Below are 18,354 nucleotides of genomic sequence, written 5' to 3' on the forward strand. Positions count from 1 at the left end.
AACAATAGACAACACTCATTTTTACACAGTTTTCACCTAAATTATATCCTATCTTTAAGCACTGTGTCATCTGAGAAAAACAGGGAAACAAAATATAATATCTGGAATACTCCCAGGGCCATAAGGATTCAGAAAATGTATAATATGCTAATATTCTTATAATGCCAGAGGTGATTATTAACATTAAACCAAATGATCTACTTTTGGAAGTTCATAAACTGTAACTATACAGCCATTAAGATAATGTCACAAACGTTCTGTATTATGCAACTGTATGACATGAATGACATCACAAAAAGATAAGAAGCCAGCTGGGTTTAATAACAAACACTGAACCTATTTATTTACCATATTTATGTAACAATATGGTGAACAAAATTAACTTCAGAATCACCACATATTATTACTCAAAATGCTCATCACTCTCTTCATCTGACTCATCAAGTTCTATGACAGGTTTTGGATCATCCTGCAGTTTTTGGTTGCTGCAAGTCTGCAACTTGCACATGTGTGTGCATGCCAGTCCATTTGATAAGCATGTGCAGCTTTGCATGTTAGCAGCTCCAAGACTACATATGGTGCAGGTGCAGAGTACATCCAGTAAATGGTTAGCTTTCCCTCATCTTCTTTCCATCCATGTTCTATAGGCTTTGGTACCACAGGGTTAGCCTGCAGACTGCTCCTCCAGATGGCTGCCAATTTGTAAAATTTTGAGCTCTGGCCCATGGACTATGATTGATAAATTTAACACCTGTTTTAACGCCACAAATCCTAATAATGATACAATAATGATGTTAATGTAAACCTATGTGAGATGAAAAAAAACATGGATTACTTACATCAAAATTAATGGAAAAATTGTTGGTAGTCATTTACGATTAATCATTTATGAAACCATACAAAAATATAGATACATATAGTCTTTACAATGAATCAAAGAGGTAATGTATCACCCCTCATGCAATGTCCTAATAATATTATGTATATATATATATATATATATATATATATATATATATATATATATATATATATATATATATATATATATATATATATATATATATGTATATATATATATATATATATATATATATGTATATGTATATATATATATATATATATATATATATATATATATATATATATATATATATATATATGTATATATATATTATTACATACATAATATTATATATACATAAATATATACATATATAGAATGCAGAACTCCTTAACAATAGAAGCTCCTTGTGTGTGCGACCTAATATTAACCACTACAATATCATAATTTTGCAAAACTATGTCGTTCATGACAAATCACATTTTTAATGATCAACTAATCAGATCAATAACTTCTAGAAAAACAAAAAAAGGTGAAATGTAATCACTGAGCTGCCAAGAACTAAACCAACACCATTTATTTGTCTTACAAATTCCTTTTTATTATCTGTAATTATTACATTTAGGTGGTTGTTTTTTAAATATGAATGAACTGCCTGCTGAGCACAAAAAAAAAGCTGAATATTTTCACCTTTTTTATAGTTTCATCAGTTTATTTAGCAAATAAATAAACAACAAATAAACATTCAGAACAAACATCAAGAAACGTTACTCCCAGATGTTATTTTTTACGCATTTTGAGTAAAAGTAAATCAGAGCGAGGTGAAGCTGGACATGCGAAAGCCTGAAACACTCCATCCTGATCCGGCGACGCGGAGCCCCGCCGCTAGCTGGCTGAGTCGTTGCGAGCTTTGTGGATGCTGACTTTCTTACGCGTGTTGTCGGTGCAGCGCTCCAGGATGAGCTCTGGACTGGGTCTGGGAGGGATGACCGGAGCGTCCTTCTTGGGCTCACTCTCGGAGCCGGAGCCAGACACCTCAGGGATGTTATCTATCGATCAGAGCCAAATGACAAAATGTGACACAACATGTGGCATTATTTCAGATATAAGTCCCCTTAGAGAGGGATGTGGGAACGTCTTTGTTACCCTGGTTCTTCCTCTCCTTCAGAGGCGACTTTGCAGGAGAGTTCCTGGAGTTCCTGAGCGGCGAGGCGAGGCGGCCGCCCTTCTGCTGGAGGTATCGGCGGCTGTTCCTGCGGTACGCGTCCTGACTAAGCTGTTGGCGAGACTTCTTGTGGATGCTTTTGGCATTTCTGATGGTGGATCTGATACAGAAGGACACATTACAGTTTTTTACAGTCCATTACATTTCATAAAGAACAACTGCAATTTAAGACGTAATTTATGTACAATCTCATCCTGCAGATGAGACAGGAATTGCGGCTTACGCCAGGTAGCATTGTTTCAAAGTTTTCCACTTGCAGTGGAGGATTTATGCATATGCATATAGAAAATGGCACAACGACAAAGATTCTGTCAATCCCTTCCTGAATCCAGATAGTGATCCGGATCACACCCAACATTTAATGCTGGGGTCCTCGGGGGCTGCAGTCCTGGTGCAACACCGTTGACACAAATCATCAGGTAATTTATCGCATCGGCTTGGTTTGTAGGGTTTTCCACTCGGCTTTTGGACCCGTTTACCGGTCCTTCTTTTGTAACCCAGGTTCTCAGCGAGCTGAGTCAGGTTGTGTGTGATGTCACCAGACTGCATGCTGCTGTTGGTCAGGGGTGCGGCCAATCAGAGGTCAGGGAGTGACATCACTGGTAGAGCGACTCCAACTCGCAAGTTGTTTACATGACAAGCAATGGTGCAACAAAAGTCTGTTCCTTGGTCCAACACTGAGGTGGAGACATTTCTTTGGTGAGGAAAGGATACAGAGGGAACCAGATGGAGCGACACGAAATGAAAAAAATCTATCAGGAGCTTTCCGGCTCAGTGGCTACGGGAAGCAACGGAGTTTCCAGCAGCGTCGAGAGACGCTGAAAAACCTCCAAAGTGACAATCGGCAGGTCAAGGACCATGATGGTCAGAGTGGATCACACAGACGAGACTGGAAGTGGTTCCAACAGATGGGTATGATTTATGGTCAGCGACCGGCGAGCAGCAGACCAAGTAGCAGATTGTCTCTAGGTCCTGTCGTGTAAAACACTGACGTCACAGTGATTTCACTCAAACCATTTCAGACCTGGTACTAAACTGTGATGGAATAGAAACCGGACCGAGTTGAGACGAGTTGAGGCGGTTTGAGTTGAGACAAGCTGGTACGAATGGAAAAGGGCCATTAGTCTGATGCGAGTCAGGTGTGTTGCAGCAGGGAAACATTTCCAGCCCTTTAGGACTTAATGGAATCTAATTGAGACCAAGACCTGTTCTCTGAATAACGTCATGAAAAGCCCTCCAGGAGTTTTAGCGTAAGTTGCTAACAGACCCAGATCATCCCAGATCATGCATTTGGCATTATCTCTGCAAGAGAGGCTGATTTTGGACCCTTGTCATTTTCCCGGCATTGTGTTCAGTGTTTTACTGTTAGATGAGAGTCGGGGTCGCCAACGTCAACATGTTATCTTGGTTAGTGTTCAAAAAGTTTGAGATCCACTGCGATAGGAAGCTACTAGAGGCCTCCAGTCAGGTAAGGGGGTCGCAGCCCTGGGGGGTCAGACTCTAAGGCAAATGAAGGAGAAGAAGCAAACTGCTGGACTGGTGGGATAAAATGAATAACAATGACCTGCGGGGTGGAGGTCTCTGCCCTCTTGGGTTTGTCCTCCCTGCTTCACCTTTCTTTCCAGCCTTCTGCAGGAACGTGGAGGGAAAATGACCAGTTTCCTCTCCTTTCCTGCCAAAAACATGACCAACAAATTTAGTTTAGAGGAGTCCAATACATCTAAACCTGAATGGTGCACCATTCTTTCCCAAGGGTGCCAGAGTGTCCTACGTTTTGGGATCCTTTCGTTGGATCCACATCTTACTAATCCAACCTTAAAAAAGGAGCATAACACTGCAATCCGCTGATTGGTCCAAAGAATATTCACTTTCTGCATGAACAACAAAATTCCTTTCTTAAATATAAAGTCAAGTAAATGTATATATATTATATAAAGTGGATTTGATTTTGTCGTTTAAAGTCACATGCCAAGAAGAAAGAACAGCTCCTGGCTCCTTTTGGCTTTTAAATAAACAAATTATTGCAGAATTATTCTGTTACATCTGTCAGATATGAATGAATTTTTGGCTCAATGACAAGGTCTCCAAGTGGTAATTTAGGTTTAGGTTTGTGTACTTCTTGTGTGTGTAGATTTCATACCATACCTGACAACCCACCAACCATCCAGAAGCTTGTGAATGACCTCTACGGTTTCACCGATCTCCAGAGAAATCTCGTCCTCCTGCTCGGCCTTGTAAGCGTTGGTGGTGATGTGCAGCTCCCCTGCAGAGACATGACAATGTAACACACCAAGACAGGAACAATCATCCAGCACATAACTGTCAACACTTGCCTTCGTAGTCCGGTTCAGCCTCCTCAGCCTCCTCTGGTCCATCCAGAGGCTCCAGGTAGGATGCGGGCACCCAGCCTCGTTTGGACTCATACTGGCAGAACCACCAACCTGAGCAGAGTATCTGCTTATCATCAAGAAAACTTTACAGGCAAAACAATTCCAGTCAATTTATCACGATCCAATCGATACTCGTACACGTCGATGTATGGTTAACAAACACCCAGCAAAGGAAACTGACGGACTGCACTGAATCTAGACTACGATTAAATCCCCCGTCCTGAGCTGCATGGGACAGCTGCCGACATCGGGCTGAAGCTCTGAATTTAAACAGAAACAACAGAGAAAGCATCACAAAGACTGGGTGGGTCGATACTGCAACAATACCAAGCGGAAACCTCCGGCAGTATAAAGTGAAGCCGATGCAGTGCATAAAACTGCAGTTCCCCCTTCATCCACTAGGGGCTGCAACACAGGGCAAATCCCCATAGACTCCCATGTTAAAAAGACCAACTTCACAACAGGAATAAACATGTTTACAGCAGGAATAAACATGTTTACAGCAGAAATAAACATGTTTACAACAGGAATAAACATGTTTACAGCAGGAATAAACATGTTTACAACAGGAATAAACATGTTTACAGCAGAAATAAACATGTTTACAGCAGGAATAAACATGTTTACAGCTGAAATAAACATGTTTACAACAGAAATAAACATGTTTACAGCAGAAATAAACGTGTTTACAGCAGGAATAAACATGTTTACAGCTGAAATAAACATGTTTACAACAGGAATAAACATGTTTACAGCAGGAATAAACATGTTTACAGCAGAAATAAACGTGTTTACAGCAGGAATAAACATGTTTACAGCTGAAATAAACATGTTTACAACAGGAATAAACATGTTTACAGCAGGAATAAACATGTTTACAGCAGAAATAAACGTGTTTACAGCAGGAATAAACATGTTTACAGCTGAAATAAACATGTTTACAACAGGAATAAACATGTTTACAGCAGAAATAAACGTGTTTAAAGCAGGAATAAACATGTTTACAGCTGAAATAAACATGTTTACAACAGAAATAAACATGTTTACAGCAGAAATAAACGTGTTTACAACAGAAATAAACATGTTTACAGCATAAATAAACGTGTTTACAACAGGAATAAACATGTTTACAGCTGAAATAAACATGTTTACAGAAGAGAGCTCGGAGTTTGGCGATGATGAATACCAAGGCTACTATCGGTATAGTTTGATTGCAGCATCATAAGATCAATATTTTCTTTGAGATTCTTTGAGATATTTTCTTTAGTTGTCATGACATGCGTTTTGTTTTTTTTTTTTTCTTTTTTGAAAACAAAATATTTTCCAAATACAAAGTTAAGACAGGCATGTTTAGATATCAATAAATTCTAATACTAATAAATATTGATTAAAGTACATACACATTTGAAACTAAATTAATGTTTTAAACCGTGCTTTAAAAATCATGAATTTATGTTTACCAACCGCTCTTCTCATGAAAACCAAAGTATACAAGAGAATCTATGTCGGATCGATTTTCAGCCTAGAAGAAATCCTACGAACACTGAGACCTTTTACAAACATTTGATGTTTTTTGTTTTTTAAAGCAACTTCCAAACATTTAGTCATTTTACATGAATGGAGATGCCTATTTCAACCATTGTTATATGTTGTCACCCTCATATTTCCACATATCTTTTATGTTGCCATGGTTTGCTCATGGGGGATGCTGTGTTCAGTTTGTGTTTTGACAGTGGCTGGTAGTGGTAATGGAAAGCTAGAAAGCTGTTTGCAACCGTCGCAAAACACCACATTAATAATAATAATAATAATAATAATAATTATAATAATAATAATAAAAAACGCAAAATTATTTGTTGTTATTCTTCTCAGCTACTTTTTTTTGTTGTTTTTTTTTTGCCAGTTTTGTGTCATCTTCTTCTTCTGTTCCTTTCACTGGTTGTGTGTCAGATACACAACTACACAGCTTACATGTGTAACCGACGCATGAGATGGATGAAACTATCTGTCTGTCCGCGTATCACTCGTCTGCATCAAGCATAAGCCTCTAAGCACCATGCTGTGTTATGAACGGTAAATATGGATCCCACAGTTGTTTCAAAGGTTTTGTGTGAACACAACCCAAAAAATAATGTAAAATTCCATGCCGTGTTTACATTCGATATTACTATGTTGTGCATTCTCCAGTGCAGAACTGTGACCTGTGCATTACACGGTTATAATGCACTTCATGAAGGAACATCTCGTCTAGAACATCTAGTCCAAAGTCTAGAACACCGCGACGCGCAACGTTAAAACCATGTAATGCAAGGCTCCTTGATATTTAATCCTTACAAAACCTAGCATAATAGAAATGCATTTCCCTCTTAGCTGTAGAAATTACCATCAAACTAAACATACAAACACTGAGCTGATGGACAGCGTTAAAAAGTTCATTTAAGTTTCAAACACAAGAGCGAAGATTTTATTTTATTTTTTTATCATAAGAAAAAAAATCCTTGTCTGTTTGTCCTATGATAACTTGTTTTATGGTTTTAACGGCTTGTAACATCCCCATTTTTATTGGGGTTTTTTTTCTTACCATTCTGATTTTTTTCCACAATTTCCACCAAGTCTCCAGTGTGCAGATTGATTTCATGTTTGGACGTTTTTTCAAAGTCAGCGATCACTCTGTAGGTGTCCAGGATGATTGGGCCAGAAATCTCTGAGGGGACAAATACAAGAGTTGCATCCAAAAGAGAAGGAAAACTCCAACATCAGTGTGAAAGTCTGCCTGAAAGCTCCGAATTTAAACAGAAACACCAGAGAAAGCATCACAAAGACAGGAGATAGACGTTTGTGTGTACAGTAGGGCTGTTTGGACCTATTTAAATATCGACTGTATCGATACAAAGGCTAATATCAGAATCGTCTGATAGCAGCATTATGAGATCAATATTTTTATTTGGGGGTAAAAAGCCCAAAAATGTGTATAAGAGCCAACAAATAGTAGGTTTTGCTTTATTAGTTAATGTTCACTTCTTAAATAATCTGAGATTAAATTGGAAAAACTGTTTATTTTTTACGTTGTTTACTAACAAAAACAGCTTAAATTCAAATAACTCAGTTCTGTCATTCAGTTTGTTGATTAAAAAAGTTTTGGAAAAAATCTTTCTAATTGTTTTGCTATAATCATTATGACGATCAATAACTTTTATATTACTTTTATATATAAAAGTAGGGATGGATATGGATATTGGCATTGGCAATACTTGGCATTTATTTGGTAACCAATGGATACCAAAACTTTCAGTATTTTCAGATATTTATATGTGACATGGAAGGGATCCTACCAGAAGCAGTGCCTCTGGCCTTCTCTCTGGACACCACAAACGTCTCGTTTCTCTTCAATCTAAAGACAAAAATGGACAATCAGGATTAAAAAACCTGCAGTTTACAAAGAAGTGCATAATTTTATTCCCTCTGGAAGCAGGCATGATCGTGCGATGTACTGACGTGTTCGGGGCAGGTGGGTTTTCGTCTTCTGGACGGACCTTGAAGAACTTGGAGAGGTGTTTGCAACGAGAGATGTGAGGCGGCAGGTTGACCAGCGACTGGCAGTACTCAGCTAAGGTTGTCTTTCTGGATTCTATTGATTTCTGGGTGTCCACCCATCGTGGAGCTGACGATACAAACAAACAGCTCCATGTGAGAACATTTTAAATTATATATACAGGTATCTTTTACCTGCGATGGATGGGCGAGCTGTCCAGGGTGTATCCTGCCTTTCTACCAAGGACTGCTAAGATAGGCTCCAGCTTCCCCGCAAACCTTCATTGGACTAAGCGGTTGGGATAATGATGAATGTATGAATGAAGGATTTCTTGTACTTGCTAAGTAAAAAGTGAATTAAAATGATTGTACACCCCCAGTTCAAAAAAAGTTCGGACTCTGTGTAAAACAGATTACACTCATTTCTAAGTTTCAGATGCTCGTTTTGATCGGATCCCATCAGACTCGTCTGGGAAAAAGTACAATGGTTCTTCAACTTGCATTGGCAGATTTCAGGGTGAACTGGGTTTACAGATGGGATTTTGGAAGTCTTTCTGAGTCCATGCAGCGATTCCCAGTAAAGAATCATGTCTGGTTTTAATGCAGAATATCATTAAAACATGTACTTGTACCTAATGACAGCTGGGTAAAGGTCACCATCATAGATCACTACACAGGATATGCCAACAACTTCAGGTCTCCACTTTTTGCGCTGTTTGCGCTTTTCTCTCTCACTCTCTCGTGACATGAGAGGTCGTGACCAGTTCATTTCCAGTAAAGATGGCAGAGTATGGAACTAACAACAGTGAATTTCAGTCTTAGAAAAGAACATGAGGGAGAATAGCTTCGAGAAAAAATTCTCCGCATTAAGTAGAAAACCCCAAAACCTTGATGCGAGGTGACCTTACATTAGCAGCAACTCTCGTAAAATCTTGTCTGGTTGGTGAAATTTTAAGAGAACTGAGGCTAAACACTGTTCAATGGAAACACCTGAAAATCACAATAGTTGTTTACCTAAACTTCCAAATATCGCTTTTATTTTATGAAACATTGTAATGGAAACACAGCTGTGGATTTCTGAAAGTCTTCCTGAGTCCATGTGGTGATTTCCTGTGGAGTGATCTGACTCCTATCCTTTTAAATAAATTTTAATAAATTTATATTTTAACAAATTTAATTATTTATTTATGACAATTATTTTATTTATTTCAATTCATTCATTAACTGCCTTATATCCATTTGTTTATTGCAACAGCAGCTTTAGAGAAGGACCTTGTCATCAGGATTCCACGTGAGCCTGGCGCCTACGCGGAAGCCAAAGGTTTCTCCATGCGCAAGCCTGACAAAATAATCCCAGTCAATCCACTGTACTTTTCGACAAATCGATTGATTGATTTGTTAAATCTTTTGCAGTTCTTGGATTATGGAAAAGCAATTTTTGTACGAATCACAGATGAGATCATGGAGGAGCGAATCAAACTCTCTCCAGCACCTAATCCATTCGCTTGTTGGATACCGGGTTGAAAAAATTTGGCTAAGCTAACGAACATGACACCAAGCAAGCGTTTCTTACATGCACATTTTGACGAGGCCTTCATTCAGTCATTCCTTTGTTCATGCTCTTTTTTCTCAGAATCTTTTGATAATATTGCACATTATTAATGGATCTATAAAGTCAGAACAACAATATTTGTGAAATTATTTCACAATGTTTGGTGCAAAGTTTGTCTTAAATGGTGAAGCTCCGTTCATGTTTCCATCTGAAAGACTGCCTCTCTGAAATGACCTTTTCATACAATCAACTTGTATTTCACATTAAATGATAAAATGTCTCACTATCAACATGTGATATGTTGTTTATATTCTATTTAGAACAAATATAGGTTGGTGAGATTTGTTTCCTCTGCATTTTTTTTACATCTTACAAAGTCCCAACGTATCTAGAACTGTGAATTAAATAATAGAACCATCTTAGAAGTAAGATTTGTTCAAGATTTTAATTGTGTCTGCACATTTCAGGGATTTGCTTAAACTATTGGAAAGAACAAAAAGATTAGTCACATTTTTGTTTGTCCTTCTTCCCTCCAAGAGACGGAAAGTTGTGTCAGGCCTGAGGTTTTGTTTTTACTTCTTCTTCAACTGTGCAACATGTTTGGTAATGAGGGTTTCACAAGGAGAATGTGTACAGTTCTAGTTCTGTTTTTACCCAACACAACATGGCTCAGAGAGTTTGAACAGGAACAGAAACACCATGAAGAGGGCTGATCTGAATGTTTCTATGGCGATTCCTGGATGGTGGTGCAAAATGAAACTGAACTCACAAAATGTCCACAAAGTTAAATTTGTGCACGTTTATGTCTCACTGTGTGACTTGTGTCATGTCTTCATTTATTTTGTTTTAGTTGCAAGATGTCATCTTGAAATCCCACATCTGAAAGCTGCTCTGCTGGACTAAGATCTGCCAACTGTGGAGGCCGTTGGAGCACAGTGAACTCATCATCATGTTGAAGATGATGTGAGCTTTGTGACTCTGTACATTATCTTGCTGGATGTTCCATCAACACTATACATAATTATAAGAGCACTTGTTCACACAGACCTGGTGGCAAACTAATAGCACCTACTTACTGCAGGACACAGTCCTGGTGGCTAACTGTTAGCATACTCAGCAGGACACAGTCCTGGTGGCTAATTGTTAGCTCACTCAACAAGACACAGTCCTGGTGGCTAACTGTTAGCTCACTCAGCAGGACACAGTCCTGGTGGCTAATTGTTAGCTCACTCAGCAGGACACAGTCCTGGTGGCTAACTGTTAGCTCACTCAGCAGGACACAGTCTTGGTGGCTAATTGTTAGCTCACTCAGCAAGACACAGTCCTGGTGGCTAATTGTTAGCTCACTCAACAGGACACAGTCCTGGTGGCTAATTGTTAGCTCACTCAGCAGGACGCAGTCCTGGTGGCTAATTGTTAGCTCACTCAGCAGAACACAGTCCTGGTGGCTAACTGTTAGCACATACTCAGCAGGACACAGTCCTGGTGGCTAACTGTTAGCACATACTCAGCAGAACACAGTCCAGTTGGCTAACTGTTAGCTCACTCAGCAGGACACTGTCCTGGTGGCTAACTGTTAGCACATACTCAGCAGAACACTCAGCAGAACACAGTCCAGTGGGCTAACTGTTAGCTCACAGACCTGGTGGCAAACTAATAGCACCTACTTACTGCACCCCCCGAGTGGGGGGGTGTAGGTCCTCAACATTGACCTGCAGTATTGGAGCACCTCAGGGCACGGTGTTGTCGCCCCTCCTCTTCACTCTTTACACCTCTGACTTTCAGTACAACTCAGATACATGCCACATGCAGAAGTTCTCCGATGACACTGCAATTGTGGCATGTATTAGGGAGGGTGAAGAGGGGGAGTACAGGGGCCTGGTGAAGGACTTTGTGGAGTGGTGCCAGCACAACAAGCTCCAGCTTAATACATCAAAGACAAAGGAGCTGGTGCTGGATTTCCGCAGGGCGCCCCCTGCTGTACAGTCCATCAACATCAGTGGATCTGAGGTGGAGGTGGTCTCTAACTACAAATATCTGGGGCTGCAGCTGGATAACAGTCTGAGCTGGGCAGCTAACACAGATGCTGTGTACAAAAAGGCTCAGAGCAGGATGTATTTTTTAAGAAGGCTGGCATCCTTTAGAGTCTGTTCAAAGTTACTGTACATGTTCTACCAATCGATTGTATCTAGTGCTCTTTTTTATGCTGTTGTGTGCTGGGGGGGCAACGCTAAAAAGAGGGACACTCAAAGGCTGGACAGGCTCATAAGGAAAGCAGGCTCTGTGGTTGGACTCGGCCTGGACTCTGTGGAAAAGGTGGTGGAGCAGAGGACGCTCTCTAAGATCAGGGCAATCCTCTCCAATCAGAGCCACCCCCTATATCTTGTCTTCTCTCGGCAGAGGAGCTCTGTTAGCTCCAGGTTTCTCTCATTGGGCTGCTCCACTGATAGACTAAAAAACTCTTTCATCCCTCGTGCCATCAGGCTGTATAATGCAGCCACTTCAGGGAGGAGCAGGAGAAACTGATACTAGTCCTGAACTTTGTTTTTTCAGTGCCTTAACTTGTAGCACCTTAACCTGTAGCACTTTATCTTTTAATGCTGTTGAATTATTTATTTGTCTGGTTTTTTTAAACTTTAAATTTTCTCTTTTGCTGTTTTATGAATGTGAGCAACGGACAACTGCACAATTTCCTTCGGGATTAATAAAGTATTTATCTATCTATCTATCTATCTCAGCAGGACACTGTCCTGGTGGCTAACTGTTAGCTCACTCAGCAGGGCAGAATGAAACCACTGTTTGGATATTTTGCACCTTCTAAGTTAGTCAGACTATGTGATGAAATATAAACTAATCCAGGTGAATTACAGGGAACACAAACCTGTTTTCTTTTATTTACTGCTAACTACAGACTAAACCAGGCCTTTTCAAATGGCAGCCCGCGGTCCACATGCGGCCCAGAACCAACCTCTATGTGGCCCAGCTTATGTAAAAGAATAAAGATATAAATCAAGAACCTTCAGTCATTCTTTTGCTGATTAAGTAGCCTACAATCCTACAGTTGTGCAGACCATGAATGCAACACCTGGTTGCCTAGCAACATAAACCCCAGCACATGTTGTTGTGTTTTGAAGTTGTAAGAATAGCGCTAGCTAGCATGTTGCTCTCTGTCCCAAAACACAAAATTGACAACGAAAACCACAGATGTAACCCCGCCTGGACTGATAAGTATTTGTTTATTTTCCGTCACATTCAAGCACCAAATCGATGTGTTTAACATGCAATGAGTGTGTGGCGGTTTTTATAGATTATAATGTAAGGAGGCACCACATCAAGAAGTTTAGTTTGATGTGAACTGTTTATGTTAAAAGTTAGGAGAAAAATAGGCTCTGACTGGAATTTTCATTATTTTATTTTGAGCATTTGCCTTTGTCATGTGGGACTGAATTTAAAATTGGAAAAAAAAACTACTTATTTTTCAAAATATAAATGTGTCTTTCTTTCTTTCTTTAGTTTTTACTGATTTATCTTCTCTCACTTTATTTACTGGCTCTGATAAAAAAAATTTTATTTGAAAATATGGCCCACCTGAATATCTAATTGAGTCGCCCTGGACTAAACCTTTTCAAATGATACTGTCTTAGTGGGTCAACTAAGCCAGGACACTGATATTACCTACAGAAAGGATGTCCTCTCTTTGTCCTTACGATGTAATGCAGATTTTATGAAGCTGAATTTATCGAAGCCTCAACTATTATTGTTGTGATGTGATTTTGATATTTTTATTGGTTGAACGTTTTCTCCTTGTGGGATCTATTAAAGTGATTTGTTGAAGAGGTTTGATGGTGACGATGAGGTTCAAGGTCGCTGATGAGGAGATGCTTTTTTTTACCCATACATAATGAAAATGAACTCGGGGTGAATATAGCAATGACCTTGTTTTTTTTTTCTCAGCTCTGCTGCTTTAAACTCACAAGTTATTTTAAAAAACAAATTTGCAAATCTAGAAAACATCTGTCTGCAGCAAAAGACCTCTGAAGGCGCTTAAAGTTTCTATTAATTATTTTCATCATGGTACAGCAGGTGGCATTGATATACATGTTTTGCTTCAGCTTAGAGTTATTTTTATTGTTTATGCATGAATTTACCAACAGCTGTTGTTCAGGAGCTAAACATGAGTGCAAGTTCAGCCTGACTGCATTAGAAAAAGAGAAGTGGATTCAGCTGCCTGAGTTTGTTAATCACAGGTGCTTCCTGAAAGATTACAGCTAGCAATGGCGTCAAAATATCAGATTCAATACTTTTTGGAGTATACCACTTTACTGATACAAACCAAGACATTTGTTTTTACTTCTGAAAGTTTTAGGAAAACTGTGAAACCCAGAAACTGTTTTCCTTCTGTGTCACATGATGATGGCAGCCAGTCAGAAGTCCAGATGTCACTGCCGCAACTGTTGGTGAGGATGTTTTGATATTTTACTGGTTTAATGGAGGTGCACATTATGTTTTATTTTATCTATCATTATTTTCATATATACTTTTATTTTCCATTTAATAAAAGTCAATCTCATATTCTACACTGAAATTGCATTAAATGTGTTCATGCAGAAGACGTACTGATATCAGTATTGGTATAGATATAAAAATACCATAAACTAATGGTATCATATGGACAGGAAAAATGTCGGCATTGCCCATTTCTAATTACAGCTTGTCAAACACATTCATACATTTTTTTTCCAGACCCAAGCAGAATGGACGTACACCAAACCTTCCACCAAACATGTTTAATAATTTTTTTTTTTTTACCTGGCAGTGAAGGAATGATTCTGTCCCTCTTCTCTATTTGACCAGACTCGATTGGAAACATCTCCTTCAGTTCTTTCTGTGACCAAACAAAGTTTTTAGGAGTCAACGTTAGAAGTCTGAACGTCTTCCATGTTTAGCTGCAAAGATGAGTCGAGTTTTTCTGCATTGAGCAGAAGAACTCACATGGAAAGTGTGAATCTCAGGATACGTCCTGTAGATCAGCTTCTCCGTGAGGTCGCTCCATTTCACCATCAGCATGTACACCTGCACAGAAAACACACCACATGAACTGCTTCCAATGCCTGGATCCACCAACAAGTCATTGGTTAAGTTGGAAAATGACCCAATATGCACGAAGGTCTTTAAGCCGTACATAGTGCAGACTTGGAAAGTATCGTTTCTCGAAGCCCAGCAGCTCCACATGCCTGACGTAGATCTCCTCCATGTTCATCCAGTAGACAGTCCAACAGAAGTGAAAACGACAGAAAAGAGGCTCATATATAAAAGGCAAGTGTGTGGGTTATTGTGTGTGTGTGTGTGTGTGTGTTGTGTTTCATCATCACACAAGCTTAGTTCCTCTTTATGGGTCTTTGAAAGTCACAACTTCACCACAGATGAAATGAGGGAGGAAATAAAAGTTGCTTTCATTTCCAGACTGCAATAACACTTAAAAAATCTTCATCTACTTCTGAGCAGACTAAAAACCCGGTTTTGTGCAGTGAAAATAATTATAACCAAACAAAAGGTTTGTGTGACACAAGTATTGTAATATTTGAAGTTCATTCATTCATTATCCTAACTGCTTAATCCTTTGGGCGAAAGGCGGGGTACACCCTGGACAGCTCGCCAGTCCATCGCAGGGTAATAGTTCAAGTATTTCACTTAAAAAAAAAAAAAAAAAGTTGTAGCACATTGCATTTGGCCATTTCAATGTTTAATCATGTATTAAAAATCACCAAAAATACAAAAACCGGATTATTTTTCAAATAAATTGAACGTTTGTGTTGATCATCTCTTTAGATTTAGTTTCTAGAGAGTGAAGGAGGATTATGTACATACATAAATTCTGATATGAAAGCTTGATGTTTTATCTTACTATTATGGGACCAAATATATATTACTCTTATTTACTTTTGTATTACTTAAGATGGAGAACAAATGCTTATCAGGCCAGACCTCTGCTCTCTCCCTCTCTCTCTCCCTCCCTCTTTCTCGAAGCAGCAGCACGGCCTGAAACCTAACTGGTGACAACGTACAGCTGTGGTCTGTTAAGGTAGACCTCTGGAATCTGAATATTGTGGATTTATGGTGGACCAGGACAGATTCATTTTGTTACCCTTAAGGAATCCAGGACCATATGTTTTACGGGTAATACAAAACAGAGGGTACATACTATTGTGTCAAGTACAGGGAAAATTAACCCTCAAAGATTGGGAAGTAAGGGGGCCCTGACAGCTCTTGGAAAACTATCACAGAGCAGATGGATAAATTAGAAGGAATAATCTCCCGGGTGCATTCCGGGAAAGAGAGAAAAGAAAAAGTAGAAAAAATGAGAAGTTCAGATGCACAGGTATTGGAGAAAAGCACAAGTTCGGAAGCAGAAAAAGGAAGAGAAACAGGAAGGATTCTTTGGCAAAGGAAAAAGGAGGAGCAACTTAAACCCGATTTTATTATGGTGTTTATAAAGCAGAAATATGATGAAGACATAAGTACATTTTTTAACGTTCTGGTGTGAAGAATGGAAGCATTATAAGCATGTATCAGATGGAAAAATTGGAACAAAAAAAGAGTTAATGTGTGTGCTGGTTCACTCTCCATAGGAGGAATTAAAAATAGAGGTCTGACCTGCTATTCTCTGGAGAGTTGAGTGGAAATATTGTAGGAGACTTTTTGTTATTTTTTATGACTCTTTTCATTGGTGAATTAAAACTGTGTGATTGGCTGGCTTGGGTGACATCACGGGGCCATAGCGGCCATTCACACAGAAATCAGTGTGTGTGTAAGTTTGCTTATATGATGGCAAGTCCTGTGGCAAGTGGTTGTAGGATCCACATATCTGATGTACATAGCATCAAAATTATATACACAAATTGCTGTCCACACTAACTAATGATTCAGCAAATTTTCTCAAGTCAGTGTCTAAGAATGTGAATATATATGTTGAAGATTGAAAATCAGATCATGGGCATTTCTCCAAAAGATGACAGTAAAGCCTGGTTCAGGCAGACTGTTAGATATGACAGAACGTGCCTGGATGGACCAGAAAAGAAAAGAGAGAACATTATCCTCCTCTAACAGTTTAGTGAAGAGGAGGTTAAAGATTAAATGACAAATATGTATTATTGCAGAGTTTAGCAAATTGTAAGAAATTTAGAAAGAACTGTTAGAAGCAGAGGTCGAGTTCAGAGCACATCTAACATGTTTACATGTATTTTACAAACCACTGGTCAGTGCAGGTGTAGGAGATACGGAGAAGGTTGGATGAGGAAGGCAGAGCAAAGGAAAGGAAAACATGAGAGAGGGAAGTGAGGAAGAAGAGTGTGTTCATTAAAGGCCTTATGCTTACTGAAGGGGATGATGTCATAGCATGTGTAAGTGGGGAGTGGACCGAAATATGAGGGATGTGATGTGTGGCGTTGGGAGCTGATTCTGTTGGGTTGGTGTGCATTGCGTGGACTGGATGGGCTTGGGCTTCTGTTTAATCCCTTTCAGACATTTAAATGGTGACTTTTGTTTCTTTCAGATTACAGTTATTTTATGTTTATGTCTAGTATGACTAAATATATTGACGTTGACTGAAAATAAACGGAGAACGACTTTGGCCTGTGCTTGTTAAATACCCAGCTGAGAGATGTTGAAGATAAGCGTAATGTTAGAGGGTAAAAGAAGAGGAAAATTCTCAAGCTTTAAAACAGGAACGACACACCAACATCGTCTTCATGTGTTAAAGCTGCATTATCTTCTTGGCGAGGTCATGTTCAGCTTTCCCAGGGAAACACTGACTTATGGATCCACTGCCACTATAGACTCCCACAGATACAGTTATAATCCAAAGTCCAGGATTTTCACAGCACAGAACATGGTCCACATGATATGTTTGCAACAGTATTCAACAGAAGAATATTATAATTATGAGACTATAATAAAATGACTAAATGATTCAGATGCAGCCTCAGAAGCTCGTCTGCTGCACGGCGTCGACCACGGCAGCTCACCGCCCCTTTAACCCTTGTCAGCATGCACCATGGTCTCCACAGGGACCCCAACATGTCTATCATGCCCGAGGGGGATTCGGGGGGGGTGGACTGGGGAAGGGGGAGTTTTTGGTCTGGGCCACTGCAGAGTTCTGTTTGTCACACATGCTGTCAGTCAGGACACTGGAGCAGAAACCGTCCCTACAACATGCTGCAACACTTCACCTCCCTCCTGTGTCAGCTCTGAGTCCTGGAGCAGCACCTGATATGCAGATGTGACTGCAGGGACCCGGCCACTGCTGATGGGGCCCGGCGATCCCAGAACCAGAGGGTCTGGCAGAGCCCTGCTGGTTGTGACTGTGAACAGTGTGGATATGGATTTTATGGGGGACATGTGGGCTTGGTTTTCACCTTTGACCTCTGGAGGTGATGGATCCTCCTTGTCCTCAGACTGACTGTGGGATTTTCTGGAAGTAAAAGACTAATGGATGTGGCCGGCAGGCAGCACGAATCCCACCCCGACTACAGAGTCAGATGATGTTTTCTGGAATAAGCTGCACCCTGATTCTGTCAGAAAGACTGTTGTGTTCACTCAGTTCACTGTGGAAAACCTGGATCTGCTTCCTGAAACCTTTTGCCCCCCTCTCTGATCCTTTACATGTCAGTCTTTATTAATTACGCATATGAACCTGATTTATCTACCAGGAAGCTTTAATAGACATGTGTTGGGCACTTCCTGGCATAAATTTCTGCTTGTATGCTGATTGGTGGGCAGGGCGTGGTGACTGTAGTGGATCTGATTCCTAAGC

The 18,354-nt window shown here is 39.8% G+C and overlaps 1 protein-coding gene across 1 annotated transcript; it reads right to left on the reverse strand.

Moving 5' to 3' along the window:
- Positions 1-1,643: 1,643 nt before the first annotated feature.
- Positions 1,644-14,808, reverse strand: ncf1 (neutrophil cytosolic factor 1). The gene is made up of 11 exons (XM_079247200.1): positions 14,725-14,808; positions 14,535-14,615; positions 14,352-14,427; positions 7,955-8,120; positions 7,792-7,850; positions 7,041-7,163; positions 4,403-4,510; positions 4,215-4,332; positions 3,634-3,741; positions 1,991-2,169; positions 1,644-1,893 (listed from the first exon to the last, which is right to left on the reverse strand). The coding sequence occupies exons 1-11, from the start codon at positions 14,800-14,802 to the stop codon at positions 1,730-1,732; spliced, it is 1,260 nt and encodes a 419-aa protein (XP_079103326.1). The 5' UTR covers positions 14,803-14,808; the 3' UTR covers positions 1,644-1,729.
- Positions 14,809-18,354: the final 3,546 nt, after the last annotated feature.

Source organism: Telmatherina bonti (genome assembly GCF_933228915.1).
Source record: "Telmatherina bonti genome assembly, chromosome: 10".
Taxonomy (NCBI): Eukaryota; Metazoa; Chordata; class Actinopteri; order Atheriniformes; family Telmatherinidae; genus Telmatherina; species Telmatherina bonti.

Bases quoted from the DNA above. Each gene is read 5' to 3' on its own strand.
- ncf1 (XM_079247200.1), bottom strand. From the start codon at position 14,802: ATGAACATGGAGGAGATCTACGTCAGGCATGTGGAGCTGCTGGGCTTC. The intron at 8,121-14,351 runs GTAAAAAAAAAA...TTGTATCGTCAG, and splicing joins AATCATTCCTTCACTGCCAG to CTCCACGATGGGTGGACACC. The intron at 1,894-1,990 runs GTAACAAAGACG...TCTGATCGATAG, and splicing joins GAAGGAGAGGAAGAACCAGG to ATAACATCCCTGAGGTGTCT.